At 32.9% G+C, this 22,282-nt stretch overlaps 1 protein-coding gene across 2 annotated transcripts in view; it reads left to right on the top strand.

Moving 5' to 3' along the window:
• Positions 1-16,081, top strand: part of PI15 (peptidase inhibitor 15) — a 47,526-nt gene extending 31,445 nt beyond the window's left edge. For both annotated transcript variants that reach the window (XM_012541253.2, XM_031946243.1), the window contains exons 3-6: positions 2,174-2,292; positions 6,502-6,634; positions 6,750-6,865; positions 15,691-16,081. In XM_012541253.2, the coding sequence (XP_012396707.1) occupies positions 2,174-2,292; positions 6,502-6,634; positions 6,750-6,865; positions 15,691-15,826 (504 nt within the window). In that variant the 3' untranslated portion in view covers positions 15,827-16,081. The remainder of the gene's footprint in view (positions 1-2,173; positions 2,293-6,501; positions 6,635-6,749; positions 6,866-15,690) is intronic.
• Positions 16,082-22,282: the final 6,201 nt, after the last annotated feature.

Genomic DNA, 22,282 nt, shown 5'->3' with positions numbered 1-22,282 from the left:
TTAACTCGCTGATCCAAGTATATATATTATAGCAGCCACATTCATATTTAATTCATTTACAGCTAAGAAATAGGGACTAAAATTTCTGATACCCATCACATTTTCCCTGTGTTAAAAATATAAAACTACATATATAATTTATATCAGGGTTTATTTTGATGATCTTTTACCTCCACTGGGATTCATCTATGTGTCTGCAGGCAAAATTTTACAAAACTACAATAGACCTCATTGCAATAAAATGTTCCAAATGATTAATCTTTCTCACTGTCCAACTGGGTGGTTCAAAGTAACAAAAATTTGTTACAACTTACACATTACAAGAAGAAATGCTGTGGAATTAATGACCTCTCTTTTCTTTCTATATGAGACACTCACTCACTATACAGAAGGAATTGATTATATGCTGAAAAAGAGCTAAAGCCTTGATGGGCCCTTTCTTCTACTGTCCATCACAATTTCCTTTTAGATGTCCCTAAATATCCCAAATTACCAAAAAGAAATATCCAAAAATATTTATGAACTTGGAGGAAAAAAAAAAAAAAAGAAAGGTCCCTTCTATAGCTGGGTTCAAAGCATTTCCTTTTACTTTCTAATTTGAATTTATAGCCTGCCTCTTCAAACTTCAAATGCTCTGGGGTAAGGGAGGGGAAAAAAATCATTAAAATAGGATGGCAATACTAGGGGTTCTAATTTTGTCTCTGTTGTTATTAATTCATTATGTCACCTTGGATACATTGCATTTCTCTGAGCATCAGTTTCTTCAACTATTTTCCTTGAAAATATGGCTGTGTTTTATCATGCTGGAACATTTTCAGACAGTTTAAAATGCTTTGCAAATAAAAGGTACTATCATCATAATATTTTAATTTTATTCTCTATATGTAATTTTTTTTTTGCATCGGAATACTTATAAGAAAATTGTGACCTCGCAAAATGCTGGAGGCCTCATAATGATGCAACATGGTATAATAAAATGCTCACATCATATGTATAGTTGGAATGCTCTGCTTGGAATCCTGGTTCAGTTACTTATTTTCAATATAACCATGGTCAAGTCCTATAACCTTTCTGAAACTCAGTATCAAGGTTTCTGCTAAGTCTAAATCCTATAAGTTCGTGAGTCTGGATCACAAGCCTAAAGGTCTGTTTTATTTTAATGGGACTTTTAATCTCTAAATTACTACATTAGCTACAAATCTTTCATTCAGTCAATAAATAATTTTTAAAAACCTGTTACAGTTTATCTAAATTTGATTATGCTATATATTGTCTTAGAATTGATTACAATTTATTTGATCAATTATATTTTGATAAGTTCTAGTACACTAGTTTGGGTAGTTAAGTGGCATAATGGATAGAGTGCCAGGCATTGAGTCAGGAAGACTCATCTCAATGAGTTTAAATCTGACCTTGAATACTTACTAGCTCTGTGAACCTAAGTCACTTAATCCTATTTGCCTCAGTTTCTTCATTTGTAAAATGATCTGGAGAAGAAAATGTCAAAGTACTCCAATACCTCTGTCAAGAAAACTCCAAAAAGAGCCAACAAGATTACCAAAAAAATTACTATATAACAACAAAGTACATTAGTTAGTATGTAGTGTATCTTTATTATTGTTCTAGTTAATTAGTACTTAATTAACCTTAGTTTAGAGATTTTACTATCTTCATGCATTAATAACTAACAGAGAAGTTGAAGTTAGGTTTTCTTAACTTCCATCTTTTACAAAACAATTCAGTTATATTACTTTTATAGACTATTTCTTTTAGTGAAATAGGATCACTAGAAAAACAATAAAGAATTAGAAGGGATCTTACAAATGGCTAATATTTAATCTCGTTTTATAAATGGAGAAATTCGGACCCAAAGAAATTAACATCTAACCATTTGAAGGCATAATATCCTAGGCCATTTGAATTTTTGTAGGCTAATTTTTTGGTTACAAGTCACTAACTTTAACTCTGATCATCTCTGAAAAAACTGCAAACACCACAATTATCCTGTATCAAAGTAATTTATATTGTGAATAACAATCTCTTTTGTTAAAAATAATTCCAAGTTTTAGAATTTCAGGGACACCTAAAAGTAATTGTATTTCACCTGGATTTTTTTCTCCCTTTTGTCACTAATAATTTTGGGAAAGCTAAAAGCATTTTACTCTTGGAACAGGTTTGGGATGAAAATCTTGCAAAATCAGCTGAGGCTTGGGCTGCCACATGCATTTGGGACCATGGACCTTCTTATTTACTGAGATTTTTGGGCCAAAATCTGTCTGTTCGAACTGGAAGGTAGGAGGTGGTTTCATTGGTATAATTAATCCACATGAATTTATTGTTTATAGTGCCCTGGCTTGAACAATACCAGTTGTTGGTCTAATAAAGATTTTCCATTTTGTTCAACTATCAATAAATCATTTGAATAAGGCTTAGTGAAGCCAATTTTCCTTTTCATTCTAGGAAGTTAAATACCCTTGTGAGCATGAACAGGCTAAAACCCTCCCTCTACCTCAAACCACCCACTAAAATTATTATGATGATCAACTTTATACAGTCTTCCTCTCAGATGAGCCAGGGAAATTCCTTAGTGGCTACTGAAGCCATATTCATGGCTGTTCAGTGCATGAGAAAAGTCCATTTTTATGGGAAAAAGTTGGAGAATTCTGAGTTGAAAATAACCATGATACTATAACTATAAATATGAGTCATCAACTCATCTTCCTTTTCTCCTCCCATCCCAACTCCTGCCAGTTTTTTCCACCTTGTACAATGACTCTGCTTTAATAAATTTATCCAGATTGGAACTATTTAGTTACATGAAGATTATTTTCTTTGAGTCCTTTTAGAAAGTTAACAAAGAGTTAATTTAATTTAGTTATCTTAATATTCATCTTTATCTAAAAACCTTTAAATTAGGATGAGTTTCCAAGCATATTGATACTTTAAAAATAAACAGAGGACATAAAAATCTGAAAGTGAAACAGAGGTAGTTCACACCTTCTCCTTATTAAGGATATTAAAAAAGTGTTTGATGTTTATTTCACCCAGAAGCAATGAGAAATGGGTACTTGATCACTTTATTTTGCTATGCTCACAATGATCATAACCAAAAAGACTGTCTTGAACATATTTTAGCAACATGGCATTTTCATTATATTGCTGATAGAACAGAGATGCTCTATGAAGAACTTAACAAGATCCTCCAAACCAAACCAGATAAATATATATATATATTTTGCCTGATTACGTCAATTTAAAGACTGATTGAGGGGAATTTCTCACCTCTATAAAATATTTTAAGGTTTGCCAAGCAATATAGATATATCTACAGTACACATATATGTTTTTATGCTCAGTCTCATTTGACCTTCATAAGAGAGGTAGGTGCTATTATTATATCTATTTTTAGATGAAGAAATTTCCTAATCACACAGCTAGAATGCCACATCCCTAAGAGTCAAACTCAGGTTTTCCTAATTATTCTTCTACCACTTTATCTATTATGACTCCTATTCACTGTCCCCATCTTCTACCACGCTGTCTCAAGATAGTGAAAATAAGGTTACAACAAAAATCCAATGATGAAATAATGAAATAAAACAAAAAAGCTCATGTTTGTATGAAATAAAAATTTCCTTTAAGATAGGAGGGAGTGGAGCCAAGATGGTGGAAAGTAGACAGGTTTTTGTCTGGGCTCTGAATGATTTTTGAAGTGGCAGAACCCACAAATATTTGGAGTGTAGCAAATTTGCAGTGGAAGATATTTTGGAAGAACTTCAGTAAAGGTCTGTTTTAATAGGGCAGGGGGAAAGTTGAAGCCCCGCAGAGTTGCAGTGAAGTGCAGGGAGACTTGAATTTACTTAGGGAATCTAGCAGGAGGCTTATAGCTAAATTACAGCAGCATTTGCTACTCTGTCCTGGTTCAGAAACCAATAAATTATCAGACTAGCTGTGAGACCTCCAACACAACTGCAGAAGGCAAATAAAATCCCTGAACCCCAGCATAAAAAAAGTGGGATTTGGCCATGCCCACCCAGCATGAGATGGAAGCAAGCAGCATCAGTCTCAGGGAAGTGTAAAGAAAGTATTTGTAGAGGAAGTACTTGTAGAGAAAACTTAGGAAAGTCTTGCTTTCTTCTTAAGATGAGACTTTAACATTTAAAAATGAGTGAAAAAGCAACAAGAGCTGGAACCATTGATAGTTTTTATGGAGATAGGAAAGAACAGATCTCAAACCCTGAAGACACTAAAGGCAAAGCATCTACAGATGAAGCCTCAAAGAGTAATATAAATTGGTCTCCATCTAAGAAGAATCTCTTGAAAGAATTCAAAAAGGATCTTAAAAGAGAGTTAGAAGAAAAATGGAGAAAGGAAATGAAAACTTTGGAAAAGGAAACAGAAATTGTCTGAAGAAAATCACTCCTTAAAAATAGTTTTGGCAAAATGGAAAAAGAAAACAATTCTGAAAAACAGAATTTGTTAAATAGAAAAAAATTCAATGAATAAACAAGTTATTTAAAAGTTCAATTGGTTAAATACAAAAAGATAAAAAAGTTAACAGAAGAAAATAATTCACTAAAAATTAGGATTGAACAAATGGAAGTGAATAACTCAATGAGACATCAAGGATCAAACAAACAAAAAAGAAAAAAATAGAAAAAAATGTAAAATATCTCATTGGAAAATCAACTGATATGGGAAATAAGTCCAGGAGAGACAATCTAAGAATTACTGGACTACCTGAAAACCACCATAAAAACAAGAGCCTAAACAACTTTCAAGAAATCATCAAGGAAAACTGCCCTGATGTCCTAGAACCGTGAAATAGTCATTGAAAGAATCCACTGTTCTCCTCCTGCAAGAGACCCAAAATGAAAACTCTAAGAAATTTTGAAGTTAATTTAGTAGGAACTATGGAATGAAGTGAGAACTTAAAAAAAGACAGAAAACTACAGGTTAAAGACATAGCAGCCATTTCAGAATAAATTGTCAGCAAAGCATTAGAGCAATATTTATTTGAACCAAAGGGCAAAATTCATTTCAAATTTGAATAAATCTTAAGGAAATATATGTAATAGAAACAATTTCAGCCTAACCTGTTTAAACAAGTTGTTAACTGAAAAAGGACAAAATAAAGACACTGATTCTATTAAAAATTTCTTAAAGAAACAGATACTACAATAAAAATGTTGAAAGTGTCCCCAAAACCCTTCAGGAAATAAATCATTCATCTAATTGACAACTGAAGATGAAAGCTAAGAATAATCTCTCTTTAGAAGACAGGCTCATTTGTTTTTGAGAAGTCAACATATAGATAATGAAATGTGTGAAAAAAACTAGTTTTCAATAAAATGAATGTGATATTCATCTAAGATAAATAATGCTGTGAGCATATATGGTTGAAAGGAAATACAGTTTAAAATAATTCAATTTTGTCATTGCATGAGAAGCAGCATAAAAGATATTTCACAGTGTCATAAATTTAGAACAAGAAAGTATTAGCAGCCATTGAGTTCTACATTTTAATTTTACATATTAGAAAACAGAGTCTGGAAGAGGTTAAATTATGTTCTGAGGGTCAAACCATAAGTTCATGACAGAAGCAGGATTTGAATTTGTTTCCTGATTCCAAGCCTATTCTTCTATTCTTTGTTTCTGTTTAATAGAGTTGGAAAGACTTTTAGTGGCCATGTAATCTACATGAAACCTCAAAATAATATTTACTATAAAATTTCTAACGTGTGGTCAGCCAGTCTTCTGCTTGAAGACCTCCAATAAAGGGTAGTCCATCATCTTTCTAGGCAGTCCATATTATTGTCAAAGACATGCATTTATGGGAAAGAGGATGCCAGTCATCTAGAGGAATAACAGATCTTAGTGATGCAATGGAACTGCTGATATATTAAAAGAATAAAAAGAAGAGAAACAAAACATTTAGGTGAATTCCCAACAGAAAGATATGGACGAAATTTCACAAAGAATAAGCTGTTGAGAGACTGTGATCTCTATCTACATTGATATGTTTCTATCTATTTATATGTATATTTTTCAGTAGAGGAAATATGCACATTATTGCAATCTACAAAGTATGTAAGACCATGTAGAAAAATATTGCTTATTAAAGGAAAAATTAACAATAGAAAACAACATAATAGGAAATAAAAAAGTGTCTTTAGAAGACAATTGACCACACATAGTAGAAAATAAGAATTAACCATCCTTTAATCCCAGGGTCCTTTTTGGTTGACTTATTGATATTGATCTAGCAGCAATGGTACAGAGGGAGACAGGATTTAGTTCATCCTAATTAATATTCAAGTTCACTAAACTTCACAGATGAATCCCAACTAACTGTATCTAACACCTGAGGAAAGTGATATGTGACAAATTAGTCCACCCTCTTTCAGTCTCCCCTTCTCCTTTTCTCTCTCCCAAATGTCTTTCCCTCTCTCCAAATCATTTCCTTTCCTCTGCCCCCATTTCTTTTTTATGTTTATCTAGATATCGTTCCATTCTCCAATTGGTTAAACCATGGTATGATGAAGTGAAAGACTATGCTTTTCCATATCCTCAAGACTGCAATCCCAGATGTCCTATGAGATGTTATGGGCCGATGTGTACACATTACACACAGGTAATCAGAGTTGTCATAATTTTTAAATCTAAATTTAAAGTATATTTGCTATCTTCTTAGTATTATGTATTTTATTGATTCTTGGACTTCAACAAAAGAATAATTATTTATTTAGATGGTCTGGGCTACTTCCAATCGTATTGGCTGTGCAATCCATACTTGCCAGAATATGAATGTTTGGGGCGCTGTTTGGCGGCGAGCAATTTACTTGGTATGCAACTATGCCCCCAAGTAAGTGTTTAACTTTTATTTAATAGATACTTTACAGAATCCTCATTTAGTGTCAATTACTTCTTCTAATTCTGTTATAACCAGGTCTCCTTTGACCATTACATGAGAAATGTTATTGATTAGCTGTATTTCATTAAGAAAGAAGTGATTTTCCATTGACAATGAATGTAAATCCTTTTGATTTTTAAAACTTATCATGCCTAAAATAATTGTATTTCTCATTAATTAAGGTATAGAGAATAAAGTAGGAATATATAGTTAAGGGTTAGGTGGGTATATTTGGAGAAAATGACAAGAATGTCTGCTTTTGTTTTCTCTCCACCACCTTACCCAAGGCCTAGAGTTGTCTGGATCTGTTTGCTGGCATATGGGGTTGGAAGACATTAATTTGGCAGAATCTAAGTTAAGGTCTATCCAACTCTGAGATTTCTCTCATACAAATTGCCTTTGGCAGAGAAGGATTTCTCTACCACTACCCCTTCAGCATGGGAAATTCCAGGTTCTAAATTAGGCAAATTATTTAATATGAATATTTGCATAGCATTCAGTTTCTTCCTTTTAAAAAATGAGACTTGCAGTTCCATTTGTATGGGGAATTTCTAACATAGAAACTCTACACTAATGGAGGTCTGCATATCTTAGAGTATTGCCTAGAGCACTGAAAGCTTGTATCATGTCAATATGTATAAGAGATGAGACTTGCTTTATTGACAGTTATGTGCAGGAGCCTCAGAACAGAACCATCCAGAGATTTTTCTTTGTATCTTTCATCCTGGTATGGATTATGAAACAGAAAATTTCCATTATAAAACTGAGATGTCAGGTGATTATAGATATTGAATCCCCAAAATTACTTTTTAAATTTTTATCAGCAAAAAGTAGTTCCCATGTAAGGAAAGGACATTGGAAAGGTAGCTCCTTCATTTATTTTTTTAAACTAGATTTCATAATCATGTGGTACCCTGTGGATGCCTAAAGATGAATAAGGAGATTTGATCAAGAAGTAGATTTTAAATATAGATAGCTTCTCTTTTTTTTTTTTAATTTCTTACCTTTCAATTTATATGCAAATAACCCCCTATCTTCTTTCTCCTGGACTTTTCCAAAGGTCCTTTATTAATCTTTTTATATCTAGTGACTTCCCTCTCCAATAAATCTTTCACTCTGTCACCAAATTAACGCACCTAATATGCTTATTTGGTCACATCACTCTCTTGTTCAAGGAGCTTAAGTGGCCTTCTGTCTAGTATAAAATACCAATTCCTCTTTTTGGCATGCTCTCTCTTATCTCCTTCTCCTCATCTCACATCACTCAGTTGCTTTCTACCTATATCTCTTTGTTTACTTCATCTCACATAAAGAAGAGGTGGCTTTTTTTCTATGCAAAGGCTAACCATTCTGCATAAACAAATGGTCCCATTACTTCTCTTTTCCAGCATATTTCTCCTCTATTATCCCACTCTCATTAATCTTCAGTTTCTCGATCTCTACTGGTAATTTTTCTACTGAATATAAACAAGTCCTTGTGTTTCCCACTTTCAAAAAAAAACAAAAAAAGTTCTTGATGCATTAATCCCCACTAGTTTCATACTATATATCTTTTCTCTTTGGTGTCTCAAATAATTGAGAAGGCTGCTTCCACTTTCTTCTTGATATCTTCATAATTCTCTGCAGTCAGATTTATGACATTGCAATTCAATGGAAATTATTTTCTCTAAAGTTACCAATGCTCTATTATTCACCAAATCTAATGACTTTTTCTCAGATTTTCTCTTTCTCAATTTCTCTGCAGCCTCTGACACTTTTGGATATCTTCTTCTTAGTAATTTCTTCTCTCTAGGTTTTCCTGACACTTTTTATAAAAAACTCTTTATAAAAAGAGTTTTTCACTTGCCTATCTAACCCTTTCTCAGTATCCTTTTATGGTTCTCATCCAAGTTATAGCCATTAACTGGATATAAAGCAAGGATCTTTTCTTGGCCCTCTTTTCACTTATAGACCATTTTCATTGCTGATCTCATCCACTCTCATGGATTCAAATGTCATTTCTATATTGATGACTACTAGACCTTCTTAACTATACCTAATATCTTTCATGACCTTTCCAACCTCTGATTTTCAAATACCTATTGACATCTCCAATTGGATACCCTATAGCTATCTTGAACTCAATACATAGAAATTCAAACTCATTATGTTTCATCCCAAACTGTTCCCTATTCTAAACTTCCTGCTTCTAAACTTACTGCTAAGGGCTCTACTATCCTTCCAATAGTTTATATTCGCAACCTAAGTATCATCCTTCACACTTCACTCTCTCTTATTCACCATATCCACTCTGTTGTCAAGTTCTGTCAGTCATACCTTTTAACATCTCTCTTGTATCCTTGATTTTCTCCTTTAACACAGCAACTATCCTATGCAGGTCCTCACCTGTCTCATAACAATAGTCTTTTGATTGTTGCCCTGCCTCCAGTCTCTTTCTTATTTACCATTGTTAACTCATTTGTAAAATTAACCTTCCTAAAGTACAGATTTAATTATATTCACTGGCTTATCCAATGAAGTCCAATGGCTCTCTTTCACCTCCAGGATAAAATATAAAATTCTAATGGCCCTAGAGGTATGCTGGAGCTAGAACTTACTGGATCACTATTTTCCCCTCATTGTGAAAACTTACACCTTTGGAATTGCCAAGTGATACAAATGAGAGCTTAAATTGTTGTTTTGTTCATTGTCTAGATTTAAGAAAGTGATAGGAAAAATGTTAATGCAAATAATATGCTCTTCACACATTTTCCCCATAGGAGTTTACAATTAATTGGTATATATCTGCCTGATCTCCTTCTCCCTTTCAAGTTTTTTTATGTTTGATTCTTTCCCACATTCTCTGTGTCTCAATATTAATGACTTCTTTGTCTTTCCAAGCACAAGAGGTTCTATCTCTATTCTTGCCTAGAATTCTCACTCATTTCCATCTCCTGGGCTCTCTGGTTTCCTTCAAGTACCAGGTATAGAGTATATTCAGGGAAGACTAGTACCCCTGGAGTGAGGATTTCTGAGCCCTTAACAAATCTGCTTTCCACTTCTGCTATCCACCCAATCCACCTAACTCTCCTCTGTGGCTCCAAAAATCTTAGCAAGCACAATGGCCACACCCTGGTAAACCTTTTCAGCAGATGAGCTAAAGTTGAAGGTAACCAAGAAGTCTCAAATTGTAGAGTGTGTTAGGGGGATGTCTTCCCCAAGCAAGTGAAGACTTTCCGTGTTGGAGTGGATGGATGAGAACAATTTGTTCCAATGGCCATGAAGGCAGGTGAAATAACTGTTGTGGAGTGCTTATAATTTATTTAGCATCAAAGACTCCAAAGTCATGCACTACATTTTGTGTTATAATCAATTATCTTGACTCTATCCTGACACTAGACAGTGATGACTCTGGAAGAGAGTATGAGGCTTGATGACTTTGTGCAACTCGGTTTCACATAAATTTAATTTACACTCTAATCAAAAGACCTTACTATACCATTTTATCATTTCTGTGTATCTCACAGCCCTGTGGTGATGGATGAATGACAAAGCAGCAAGTATGCATACAATAGAAGCTATAGTCACAATGCTGCTTATAGTTTTGAGTGACTTTATTGTGAGAGTAGGCTAGACTACCAGACATGGCAGTGACATTCCTTGGAAGGAATGGAGTTGGAAACAGCAATATCAATGATCATTTGCTTTTGAAGACTTGTCCATCTCATGACCTCATCACCAACACTGTATTCCATTTTCCTAAGGGCAGTGAAACTTTATGGATTCATATTCGCAGCAAACATTGAGATTTAATAGACTATGTGAGTGCAAGAATAAGAGACAGAAAGAATGTGAGAATGATGAAAATAATTTAGTTTGGAGAAGATAAGTCTATGATCAGTCCAACATGCCTCTCCAAGCTGAATATTCACATTCAATAAAAGTGGCAGCCCATATGCAAAAAGACTACTAGAAAAGTTAGTGTAAACAGTTTTTTGCTAACTTGGAGGAAAAGTTGAGTCAACACACATTTGGCAAGGGTAAAGCAGAAAAATGAATGCGTACCTTTCAGAGATTTGATGTACAGTCTGCATTTGCTTATCTGAGGACATCAAGCCTGCTCTGATGAAAATTATAGGGAAATTTGGAAGCCACTAAATTAAAAATAAGAACTCTACAGAGTGTACTAGCAGGCTAGTTAATCCATCTCTAAGAAGGTAAAATTTAATTCCATCAAAAGTAAAATAGATGTGAAATAAGAGAAATGTAAGATTCTTGGCTCAGTAAGAAGGCAGATGAAATTCAGTTTTATGTTGATAGTAATAATCCAAATCATTTTAATGATGCACTGAAAGCTATTTCTAAGCCAAAGACCTAGTATGCATTTCAGTTACTCAGTGCTGATAGTGTCACATTGATTAGTGATAATGACATGATCCTAAAGAGATGGACTGAACACTTCCTTAGTGTTCTCAAGAAATCATCGTCAAACAATGTGGAAACTAACTGTTTGCCTCAAGTTGAAATCAGTCACTCCATAGCTGTTGAAGAGGTTTTGAATGCCATTAAGCTACTATTGTGTGGCAAAGCACCTGGTGTTTATTCTCTTTCAGCTGAGAGTTACAAGATGGTGGTAGTGGTGGTAGGGTCCATTGCTCATACAAAGCTAACTGAAATTTTCTAGATTATATGGCAAGAGGAGCTTATGCCCCAGAAATTTAAGGAACCCTCCATTGTCCATATCTATAAAGATAATGTGAATAGATTGTCATGTGACACAGGAGGAGTCTCTCTTTTGGTCACTGCTGTCAAGATTCTTGCCAGAATCCTCCTAAATAGACTCATCTTATATCTAGAAAAAGGTTATCTACGTAAGAGTAGTTTCAAAAACATCTGAGGGATAGTCAATATGGTCTTTACTGCCTGATAACGCCAGGAGGAATGTTAGGAACGGAACAGAGGACTGTGTACAACATTGTAGACCTGATCAAGGCCTTTGAAATTGTCAATCATGAGGGCTTATGGAAAATTATGTCAAAATATGTTTGTCAAAGAAGTTCATCAGTATAGTATATTGATTTCATGATGGTATGCTTGCCCTAGTTCTGGACAATGGACAATGCTATTTAACTTCGTCAATCACCAATGGAGTGAAACGAGACTTTGTGCTTGCTTCCATGCTAGCCTTTTAGTATGATATTTTTAGCCATGCTGTCAAATGCTTTCCCTTCAATGAGGAAAATATGAAGTTGAAGTGAGCTATACACTGATGGTAAATTCTTCAACTTGATAAGGCTACAAGCCAAAACTAAACTAGAGGGAGTATTGATGCATGATTATTTTGTTTACAGATGACTGTGCACTCAATGCAGTTTCCAAAGCAGAGTTACAACAAAATATGGAGTAATTCTCTGCTTGTGATAATTTTGGCCTAACCATTAACACCAAGAAAACACAGGTATTCTATCAGCCAGCACCACATCACCCATATGTGGAACCATTGGTTATAACAAATGATGAAGTTTTGAATGCTGTGGATAAATTCATTTACCTTGGCAGTATACTTTCCAGGAATATCCACATTGATAATGAGATTGGTACACAAATAGCCAGAACTAGCTCATTGTTTGGGAGGCTCTGAGGGAAAGTATGGAACAGAAGAGGTATTAGAGTGCACCACCTAGCTTGTGCTTTTAATAAAACTATTATAAATGTTGGCTATTATTATAAAGTTATCAGTTATGAACAAAATATGAATGTAAAATATTAGCATACCTTTTCACTTTTTCATTCACTTTTAGTTTTTCATCCATATCTTAAATTCATGCTCTTTGCATGATCTGGCCTTTTTGGAACCCACACCAATTTTTTTATAGATTCATTTCCTTTGACACCAATTTTTGTTATTTTGTAGGAGATTGCAACTCTCCCACAGTTTCTGTTTATGATATTTTTCTAATGAGTTTAGGTTCTAATATATTGTTTCCATTGGTGATCATATCTTTCTCCTAAGCAAAAAGACCACTTATTTGCTGACTAAGGCAATTTCTGGGTTCTTTTGGCCCCATTACACATTGGCTAAATTGCTGCAGTAAATGTGAATATCAATACCATTATCTACTCTCATTGCTTCAACTTCATCTTTTCTCATCCATTACTTGTAATCTGGATTCAGTCTTCATCAATCAACTGAAACTGTTCAAAGTTGCCAATGATCTTTTAATTACTGAATCTTATGGTCTCTGCATTTCTCATACTTCTTGGTCTGCCTTGGCTTAATGTATCATGAAGTGATATTGTCATTATATTTTGGCACACAAAGAAACCTACTCTTTTAACTTCTTTATTTCATCTCTGACTAAAATCTGTAAGTTACACTGTCATTTATTTGGCTATAATTATATCTTTATTTTTTTCACATTTAAGGAGGATGTTAATATGAATATGATTCAGTTCATACATTGATATTTCAATGTAATGATTGATGCACAAATATATTACATTAAGAGTAAAAATAGCTCAATTTATATTTTGGATTATATAAAAATAATATGACTGTCATCTAAGTATTATATTGTTTCAAAAACATTATTTATATCATTTTGTCCACAACATACTAAATATTTTGCAATATTTCAGAGAGGGATTATTTTCTTTTTCTTTTGCATGTTTAAAGCAAACACAGAAATCCTTGATAAAATAGCACTGAATGTACGCTTTGAATGAAAACAAGTCCTTGTGAACACATAGTATGAATGTACAGTCTGCTCTGAACATAATAAAAAGAGGTGAAAGAGGGATGAGAGAAGATTCCTAAATTTGAGATAGTAATCATAAGCAAAAGAAGACAAAATTAATTACTTAATTTCAATGAACTTTTGAAGTGACCTACTTCAATGTGTTCATTTTTAAGATGAATAAACAAGAGATTCAGGAACCAAACCAAGATCAGACAGAGATTGTGACAAATTACAAGCTAGAATGCAAGTCATATTAATCCTAATTTAATGTCCCTTTAACTATACCATATTGTTTTCTGTGGCCAAATAAATGGATAAACTTAATTTTAAAATGATTATATGTTTGCAAAAGAAAAGCTGTTATTCTATGCTTGAAGGTGTAATGAAATTAAGCATAACACAATGTAAATATATTTGTAGTAGGAGTGATAGTAAGAGAATCATGTGTTATTCAATATTTGCTTTAGATTAATTAGCATGTGACATTTTTAGAACAGCTGGCTTTCACTCAAGTGATTTCCTCATAAGTCACACATACTATCTACCACTGGTATTACTAAATTCATCATTCATGCAAATATTATTTAATACTGCATCTCAATTAAATATTTATTTATACCTTGAGTCTATCCATTTTAATAATTTGTACACAAATTGGACCTTATTTCGGAAAAGAATAAAAATATTTTTGACAAAGAAATAGCAAACATAAAACATATGACATTATCCCCTAGTAACTTCACTAGAGTCCACAATTGAGGCCACCTCCTCCTTCTCCTCCTCTTCCTCTTCCTCTTCTTCTTTCTCTTCCTCTTCCTCTGTCTCTGTCTCTCTGTCTTTCTGTCTCTGCCTCTGCCTCTGCCTTTGTCCCTCTGTCTCTGTCTCTCTCTTCTTCTCTCTCTTTCTCTCTGCCCCCCTCCTCTCTCTCTCACCTATACTTTCCCTTCTGGCTCTCTCTTCCATCATTCAAATGATATTGTGCTTTCCAAAGTTACCAGTGATTTCTTAGTTCTCAAACTAATGGCATATTCTTGATGGTGCTTCTTGACTTGTACAGCATTTGACACTGTTGACTATCCCCTTTTTATGGATACCCTCTTCACTTTAGGTTTTTATAACATTAGCCTCTCTTTGTTCCCCTATTTTCTTGAGTGCCTCTTCTCAAATTTCTTTGATAGATGATCATCTCAGTTACAATTATAAAGCACTATTTTGGGCCCTCTTTTCTCTACATATTATCTCCAATGGTAATCATCTCAGTTCATATTGATTCAGTTATCACCCGCATGCCCATGAATCTCATATCTACTTATTCAATCCAAACTTTTTTCTTACGGCCTAGATCATCTCCCATCTCCAAATGACTATTAGACATCTAAACTCTATATATACCTTAAACTCAATATACACAAAACTAAACTCAGCTTTCCTTCCTGTCCCTGTCGACTTTCAACCCTCCGAACTTCCAAAGACACTAATATTCTCTCAAGTCATCCAAGCTTGCAAATTAAGCACCCATTCTCAACTCTTCAAATATTTCTTACTAAATACTGCCAATTCTACTTTCACATATTCCTGTCTCTCACCATCTTTCTTTTGGCACAGTTGTCATCCCAGAAGAGGCTCTCATTATCTCAAGCCTAGAATATTTTGACAGCCTCTTGATTGATTTCTATTTTCCATCTCTTTCTACTCCAGTTTATCCTCCACTCAACTATCAGTTATAGTAAAAAAAAAAAAAATAGATGCAACATTGTCATTCTTCCATTTAGTAAACTTCAATGGGTCCGTGTTTCCTCCAGATTTTATTTAAATTAAAATCAAGGTTGTGGTCTCTCATGCTCTTCAAATATTGTGGTATTTTATTTTATGTATCTATATATTTATAGTATATCTGCTATATCCTATGATCCAGTGTAATTGTACTCCTTCCTTTGTAGACAGGATACATCATGGAAATTCCTGCCTTTTTCTTTTGCATTGATGTAGGGGCAACTTAATTTTCAAACTATATTATAAATGTTAAAATTATGTATATATATTTTTCCTTCTTCTTAGGGGAAACTGGATTGGAGAAGCGCCATACAAAGTAGGAGTGCCATGTTCAGCTTGCCCTCCCACTTATGGAGGATCTTGTACTGATAACCTTTGTTTTCCTGGAGTGACATCAAACTACTTATATTGGTTTAAATAAATTTGCCTGTTTTCTTATTCAGTAGGATGGTTTTCTGCAAGATTAAAGCTTGTAAATTGAATTTTGCACATATTATGCAAAATTTCATAGTAATCACTTATCTTTTGATATTCATTTGTATAAATTAGTTTTTGTATAGTATAAATTCATTTGCTCCTTTGAAAAGTAGTCTTCATTGATTATCCCCCAATACTGAAAAAATAAGCATAAATTATTTGAAAAGAAAAAAAGTATTATTCTAATTGCTTTTTTAAAAAGGAATAAGTAATAATTTACTAATTTCCAAAATGTATTTTTCTTAGACAACAATTTCTTTAAGAAAAATATTGATCTTTTAATTTATGGTGTAGTATAACATGTGAAAGAAGGTAATGTAATATTGACAGACAGAAATCTTTCTCTTTGATTGTAAAATACATGAAATGAAAGACATTTTCAGAAATGCTATGGTGGTTTATTAGGAAATTTCACAAAATGGCACCCTACAATATTGGAAACAAGTTAATTTCTGTCATAAAAGTGCAAAAGATAAATATTCAAGGGATGTGGCTTCTTTTAGTTCACAAAATATGGATTTTTCCCAATTACTTCTTAGCAGCAATTAACTTATACATGGAACAATTCAAAAAGCAATATGATAGAATAATTTTTCTCTTAGGTTTTTTTTAGTATTGCCACTAACTTCCTGTAGGGTCCTGGACAAATTGATTTCTATACTTGTTACTACTCCACAGACTCATGAACTGAGCAATATGTTGGTTGAATGAATGTTATTTGAAAGGGGTTGAAATCTTTTGCCAAGTATTAAAATGTAAATATATAAAATAGGAAGGAAGGAGAAGAACATTATTACTTGTTAATATGTAATTAGTAGCTGATTTATCAGATCAGGTGACTAACACCTTAGAAAGCAAGAGTCTAAAGAAATTGGGGCACAGGAATAGTAGGATTTTTTTTTTAAAGAATCTAAGGAAGCGATGAATAATCTCTCAAGTATAGGACTCTGACCACAAAAGACAAGGTCATTTGGGAAGTTTTGATAGGAAACCCTAAATTGTTGGGGACAATTTGAGTAAAAGACCATATGTACACAATATTTCTAAAAGGAGAACCATGGGATAGTGAAGAATTACCTTACCAACTTTATAATTGTGCTGGGGTGAATGAATCAATCTATTTTGTGAATTAATGATACAGTATATTGTCTTAATATTGTTACAGTAAAATTTCAATACACTTTTCATGGGAGCAGTTATTCTACATATTTGTTTGGGGAAAGATACATTATCTTTCTATACTTTATTTCTAGATTGTAAAGCAAGAATGATAGTGCCTATTTCAGTCCCTGTGGAGATAATGTCATATTAATGAAGATTTTGTTAACTAAGAAAAAAATAGAGATGATAATCAATCTTTATGAAAATTAAGAAATTTCTCTTAAATATTAGTGATTACATATTTGGGAATTTAAAAAAAAAACAACAACAGCAATACTTAGGATCATTGCTTCACCAAATCTTTGTAAAGACCAAGAAAAGATTATAAATATCAAATTATGTATTCATTAAAATAATTACATCACTTCTCAGACTAATGACTATAGACTGTGCATTTTTAAATGACACTCAGAGTGATGTTTTCCAAAAACAACTAGAATGTACACTGATTTCTAATTTAATAACTCCACTGAAAATAATATAATGGTTATATTTGTTATTGTAGCTGTTACTTTAAAGAGATTAGTAATATAAACTGCCCATGCGAAATATTTTATTTTCCAGGGCTAAAGCTAATGAAAGTATGCTAATAGCAATTAAGTGTGTGTATGTATGTATGTGTATATATATATATATATATATATATATATATATATATATGCAACACACAACAATGGTGCTGGAATAAATATAACAGCATATTATATCACACTGGTTAGAGGCAATTTCATAAAAGCAGCTTTCTATTAAATGTGTAGCAAGCATTAAGATTTTTATTTGAAAATATTTCAGTAAAAAGATGGGGTAATATGTATTCATAGTTTATTGAACTTTGTTTACCTTCTCTGAATTATAGATTGTATCTCCATAACAGCGTGTTTAACAACAACAACCAAGATTTTAAAGAACTTAATCAATAGATTCTTTTGTCTATAGAACTGCAAAAAATCAGTCTGACTTTATTGGCTTTTGTTATCATTTAAATGGTAAATTTCCTTAAGGATAGATTTGTGGTAAATTTCCTCAAGGATGGATAGTAATTTGGATACTATATAGATAGAACCACAATATTTCAGGTGGTTATAGATAATCTTGCCTTAATAAGTGTTGCAGAATATTATGCTTGTTTCTTGTTTAGTAGCAGTAATTGATATTTCTTCCATGGCCAGTTTATGCAGCTCTGCAAGTTAGCTGATATACAGTGCTCTAAGTTTAGGCACAGAATGTTTCAATGCCCCATCTAGCTATGTATTAGAGTGGGCAAAATTGTGTGATAGGTTCCATGTACATAACTGACTCAGATGATTAAGTTTAAAGGAATATATTTTCATTTCAAGTACTGTAATGTACTGAACTAGCTTTATTGTTGGGTCAAGCAAACAGATTATGGAATTCAACCTATATTCTGACAGGTAATTTTGAGTAATTTGCTTGTGGACAGTGCTTGACATGTCACATTTATTACTTAAATGAACTAGCCAGATAATTGGGTTGGATATACCTAGGCTAACTTGTCCATTGTGAACTATTATTATGTTAAAAAGGGACTCATGCTTTGAATCCGGTCTAATGTCTTACACTGTGTAACAAACCCTTATTTCTATGGATTTTTGGATTCAGTCTTGGCTTGAATGACATCTTTTATGTACTAAACTGTTCAGGGAGAAGGAAGTTGGATTCATGACAATGTTGAACAGATTTGTAAATCTGTTAGTGGAATCAAAGTGCTAATCTAGGAAGGGTCAATTACATAAATTGAATCCCTAATAGTTTGGTGGAAAATGGTGCTAAAATCATTTCAATCAGTATAGCATTTTTGTTATATTTTGGTTCCTTTACAATGAAGATTATTACTATTTGTAAACAATTAGACTACATTTTGGTGCTAAATATCCTGGTGCTAAACTGATTGTTAATGATAGGGAATTATCTGGGGGTCTTTTCCTTCATTCTTCTTTTATGGCTTTTTGAAAATATAGTATCTAATTAAAGAATTTGACAACAGCAACAACAAAAAATAATTTTATATTAATTCATCTTTACCAAAATTAGGCAAAATGAATAATATGGCAAAATAAGCAATTTAGGTATGTTAAACTTAAAGAGTAGTCAAGTAGACTTGGCTTTCTTTAATATAGAGGGAAATTCTACTGAAAGATTTCATGGTAAAACAAGATTCATTTTATAGTTCCATTTTCCTTTCCCCATAAGTAGTAATAAAAATAATAAGCAAGTGGCAAGAGCAAGTCATTCTAATATTCTGGCTGCTCAAATCTCATCCTTTTGCCATTATCCAAATTTTAGTTTGTCCTCTCATAGACTATTCACTGTCCATCTCAACTCTGTGCTATATAAGCAATAAATGTGAGTACTAAAGTCTTCTTATTGAAGCTATGGGAAATTGCTTATTTTAGGATAAAGAAAAAACTAAAAACAGTATTTTATATAGTTAGTTTTTAATTGCATTCATATTATGCTTCCTTCCTCTCTCAAAACTGTGTCCCTGCCAAGAGAAGGGAATGTGTTTTCCTAAATACCATTTACCTAATGGTGGTATTTTGATTTACTATTATGAATATTCAGTTTGAATGAGATTTAGTTTGAAAGAGGAAACCTAAAGAATCAGCATCAATTCTCCGGAAAAAAAAATACAAAAACTTACTTCAGTTTACATATTTGCATGGGAGAATTAGCATATTGAAAAGTTCATTTTCTTCCCTCCATCCCCACCCCACTCCTTTTTCATGGATGGTCTTTCAATGTGACTTCTAGGAAGTTATAGTTTCATAGAAACTATTTACATATACCTAGTTGTTGAATAAGGAAAAGTCACCTGTTTTAGAATTGCAGTTCTATCTAACAAATCAGGTTTGGCTTACCTTCATTTTTTGCTATAAGAAATTGAGCAATAATTAGGTTAATTACTATGTGATTATAAATTAAAATTTTAGAAGTATATTTATAATAATAACTTTACAATTAGACAAGCCATAGCCAGGGAGAAATGTTACTTCTTGTGAGATTTCTTGTAAATATTAACAGAAGCTAACATTTTCATTTGTGTATTGGGAAAAGATGAACTCAATGAAAAGGAAGCAGTGTGTGATGCTAAAAAACAAAAACAAACAAACAAACAAAAACCTCTAGTTACCAAGAAGTCAAAGGACTTGTTCTGAAATCCCACCTATTAAGTTTGTGTAACAACAACAACAACAAAAGTTTGCATAACATTGAGCTATCACCTATAAACTTTGATCTCCACTTTCTCATCTGGAAATTGGACTAGAGGTTCACTCAGGGTCCTTCCAGCTCAAATTCTACAATCAATTAAGTCATTATGAGAAACTCTCTATTTCTTCATGCTCAGGAAAAAATGCTAGCATTTTAAACTTACAGTTTTTTTTTGGTCCCAAATCCAACATGTTCCCATTTTCCAATTTACCAAAAAGAATGCAAATGAAAGAGTCATAATACTCAAAAAATTCAATGTTATTTCATGATAAAGAAAACACCCACACAAATGTAACAATGAATTTCTTTTAATTACAGAATCAAATATCTTAATGTAAAGAAATTTCAATTCCATCAAATGTCAATTCCTGATTCACATCTTTTCCTTTAGTAATCTAAATAGATCACTAATGGATAAATAAATTCTTCCTACCTTCATGAGCTTCCATTAACTTGGAGACACATAAGCAAGAAGTTAGAAGACTAAAATGATGAGCACTTTTATTTTTGGATTACTGTTTTCTGAGAGGAAACACAATGTAATACACAACTTGACCTTATAGATTTAAAACAACCTAGCAGTGAGAAATGTTCTGAAATGTTACATGTACACACATATTTATATTTGTATATGAATACACACATTTGGCATTATGTGAGCTCCAAGTTGTATGTTTCCAAGCAGGGAAATGCACCTCCCTAGACCAGCTCTTCTACAGGCACTGGTGCCCTCTTGTGGTCATTAAAATGCACCTGTGTGCCTTTTAGTTTTAAAACCAATCTTCCTCAGATGCTAACATATTAGAACTCCAACCAGTTTCTATAAGTGCCTCAGTCTCAAATGGTTAATTGTGCTGATCCTTTATATGATTAAAATCAAGCAACTCTAAAACAGAACTAAAAATGGACAGTTTTCATTATTTCCACATTTAGTATGTTCCTTAAGAGTTACATTTCCCTCCCACCCCCATCCTTTTTAAGCTTTATATTGTTAGAATTGTTATAAGAAAACATCTATTAAGTCTTTAAGTTTGAGCAGAGTGTTTTATCATCAACTATGCACTTATAGCTTACAATACTGGAAAAATAATTGAACCAATCATTTTTGCTTTTCAATGGACTCTTTTGCATCAGAAGTTAATTTCTGGCAAATTCAGATTTTTGGTCTATGAAATTACTTAATCATATTTTAATCTAATATTAGAATATAAGCTATAATAAACAAATGTTATGCTGTCCTTAAATTTTGATAATTTTCTTTTTTGAATGGATTGGTAAAGCATCAAAATTTAACTTTAAGAGTTTTACTCTTGGTTAACATTAATGCTGTTTTTTTTTTAAATTCTCCTAAATTAGAAATAATTTTCAGTGCAAAGCTTCATTGGTTTTGTTTGTTTGTTTTTTGTTTATTTTAAACAATATAGTTATGAAACTTGGATCAAAATTTCAATATAGTTATTTACTACCATTAGTTACTTTGAACATACCTTCAATTTGCCTTTATTGCCAGAGTAATTCTGGAAGAGTTATTTAGCTGCTTTGACCTTTATTTTCTCACCTAGAAACTGAGGGAGTTGGAACAGAGGATGAATCAGGGCCCTTCGACCTCTAGGTCTACAATATATTAAGTCATTATGAGAAACTCACCCTTGATTTGTTCATGCTCATGGAGGAATGCTGTCATTTTCAAGGAATGCTAGACTCCCCAGGTAATAGAATTTTTAGTCCTAAATTCAAGCATCTCTTCCTAGCTTCTAAAGGACTAGAAAGTCTAAAAATATTCAGTTATCCTGTTTTGTGTGTTTTTTTTTGGGGGGGTGTTTCTGGGGGATGGGGAAAAAAGGAATTTGTATTACTACTCAGTCTTCTAACTGTTAAAATATTGTTTTTGGCAAAAATAATTGACTATTAGGGCAGATGCATTTGGGGGCTCAGTTTCTTGGCTATTTGCCGATTATCATCAGAACTTTGGTGTCATGAAGTGTTTAAGGACTGAACCCATGAGGCA

Source organism: Sarcophilus harrisii, chromosome 1, assembly GCF_902635505.1.
Source record: "Sarcophilus harrisii chromosome 1, mSarHar1.11, whole genome shotgun sequence".
NCBI lineage: Eukaryota > Metazoa > Chordata > Mammalia > Dasyuromorphia > Dasyuridae > Sarcophilus > Sarcophilus harrisii.
The sequence above is the reverse complement of the archived record's forward strand: the minus strand, read 5'-3'. Positions and strand labels throughout refer to the sequence as shown.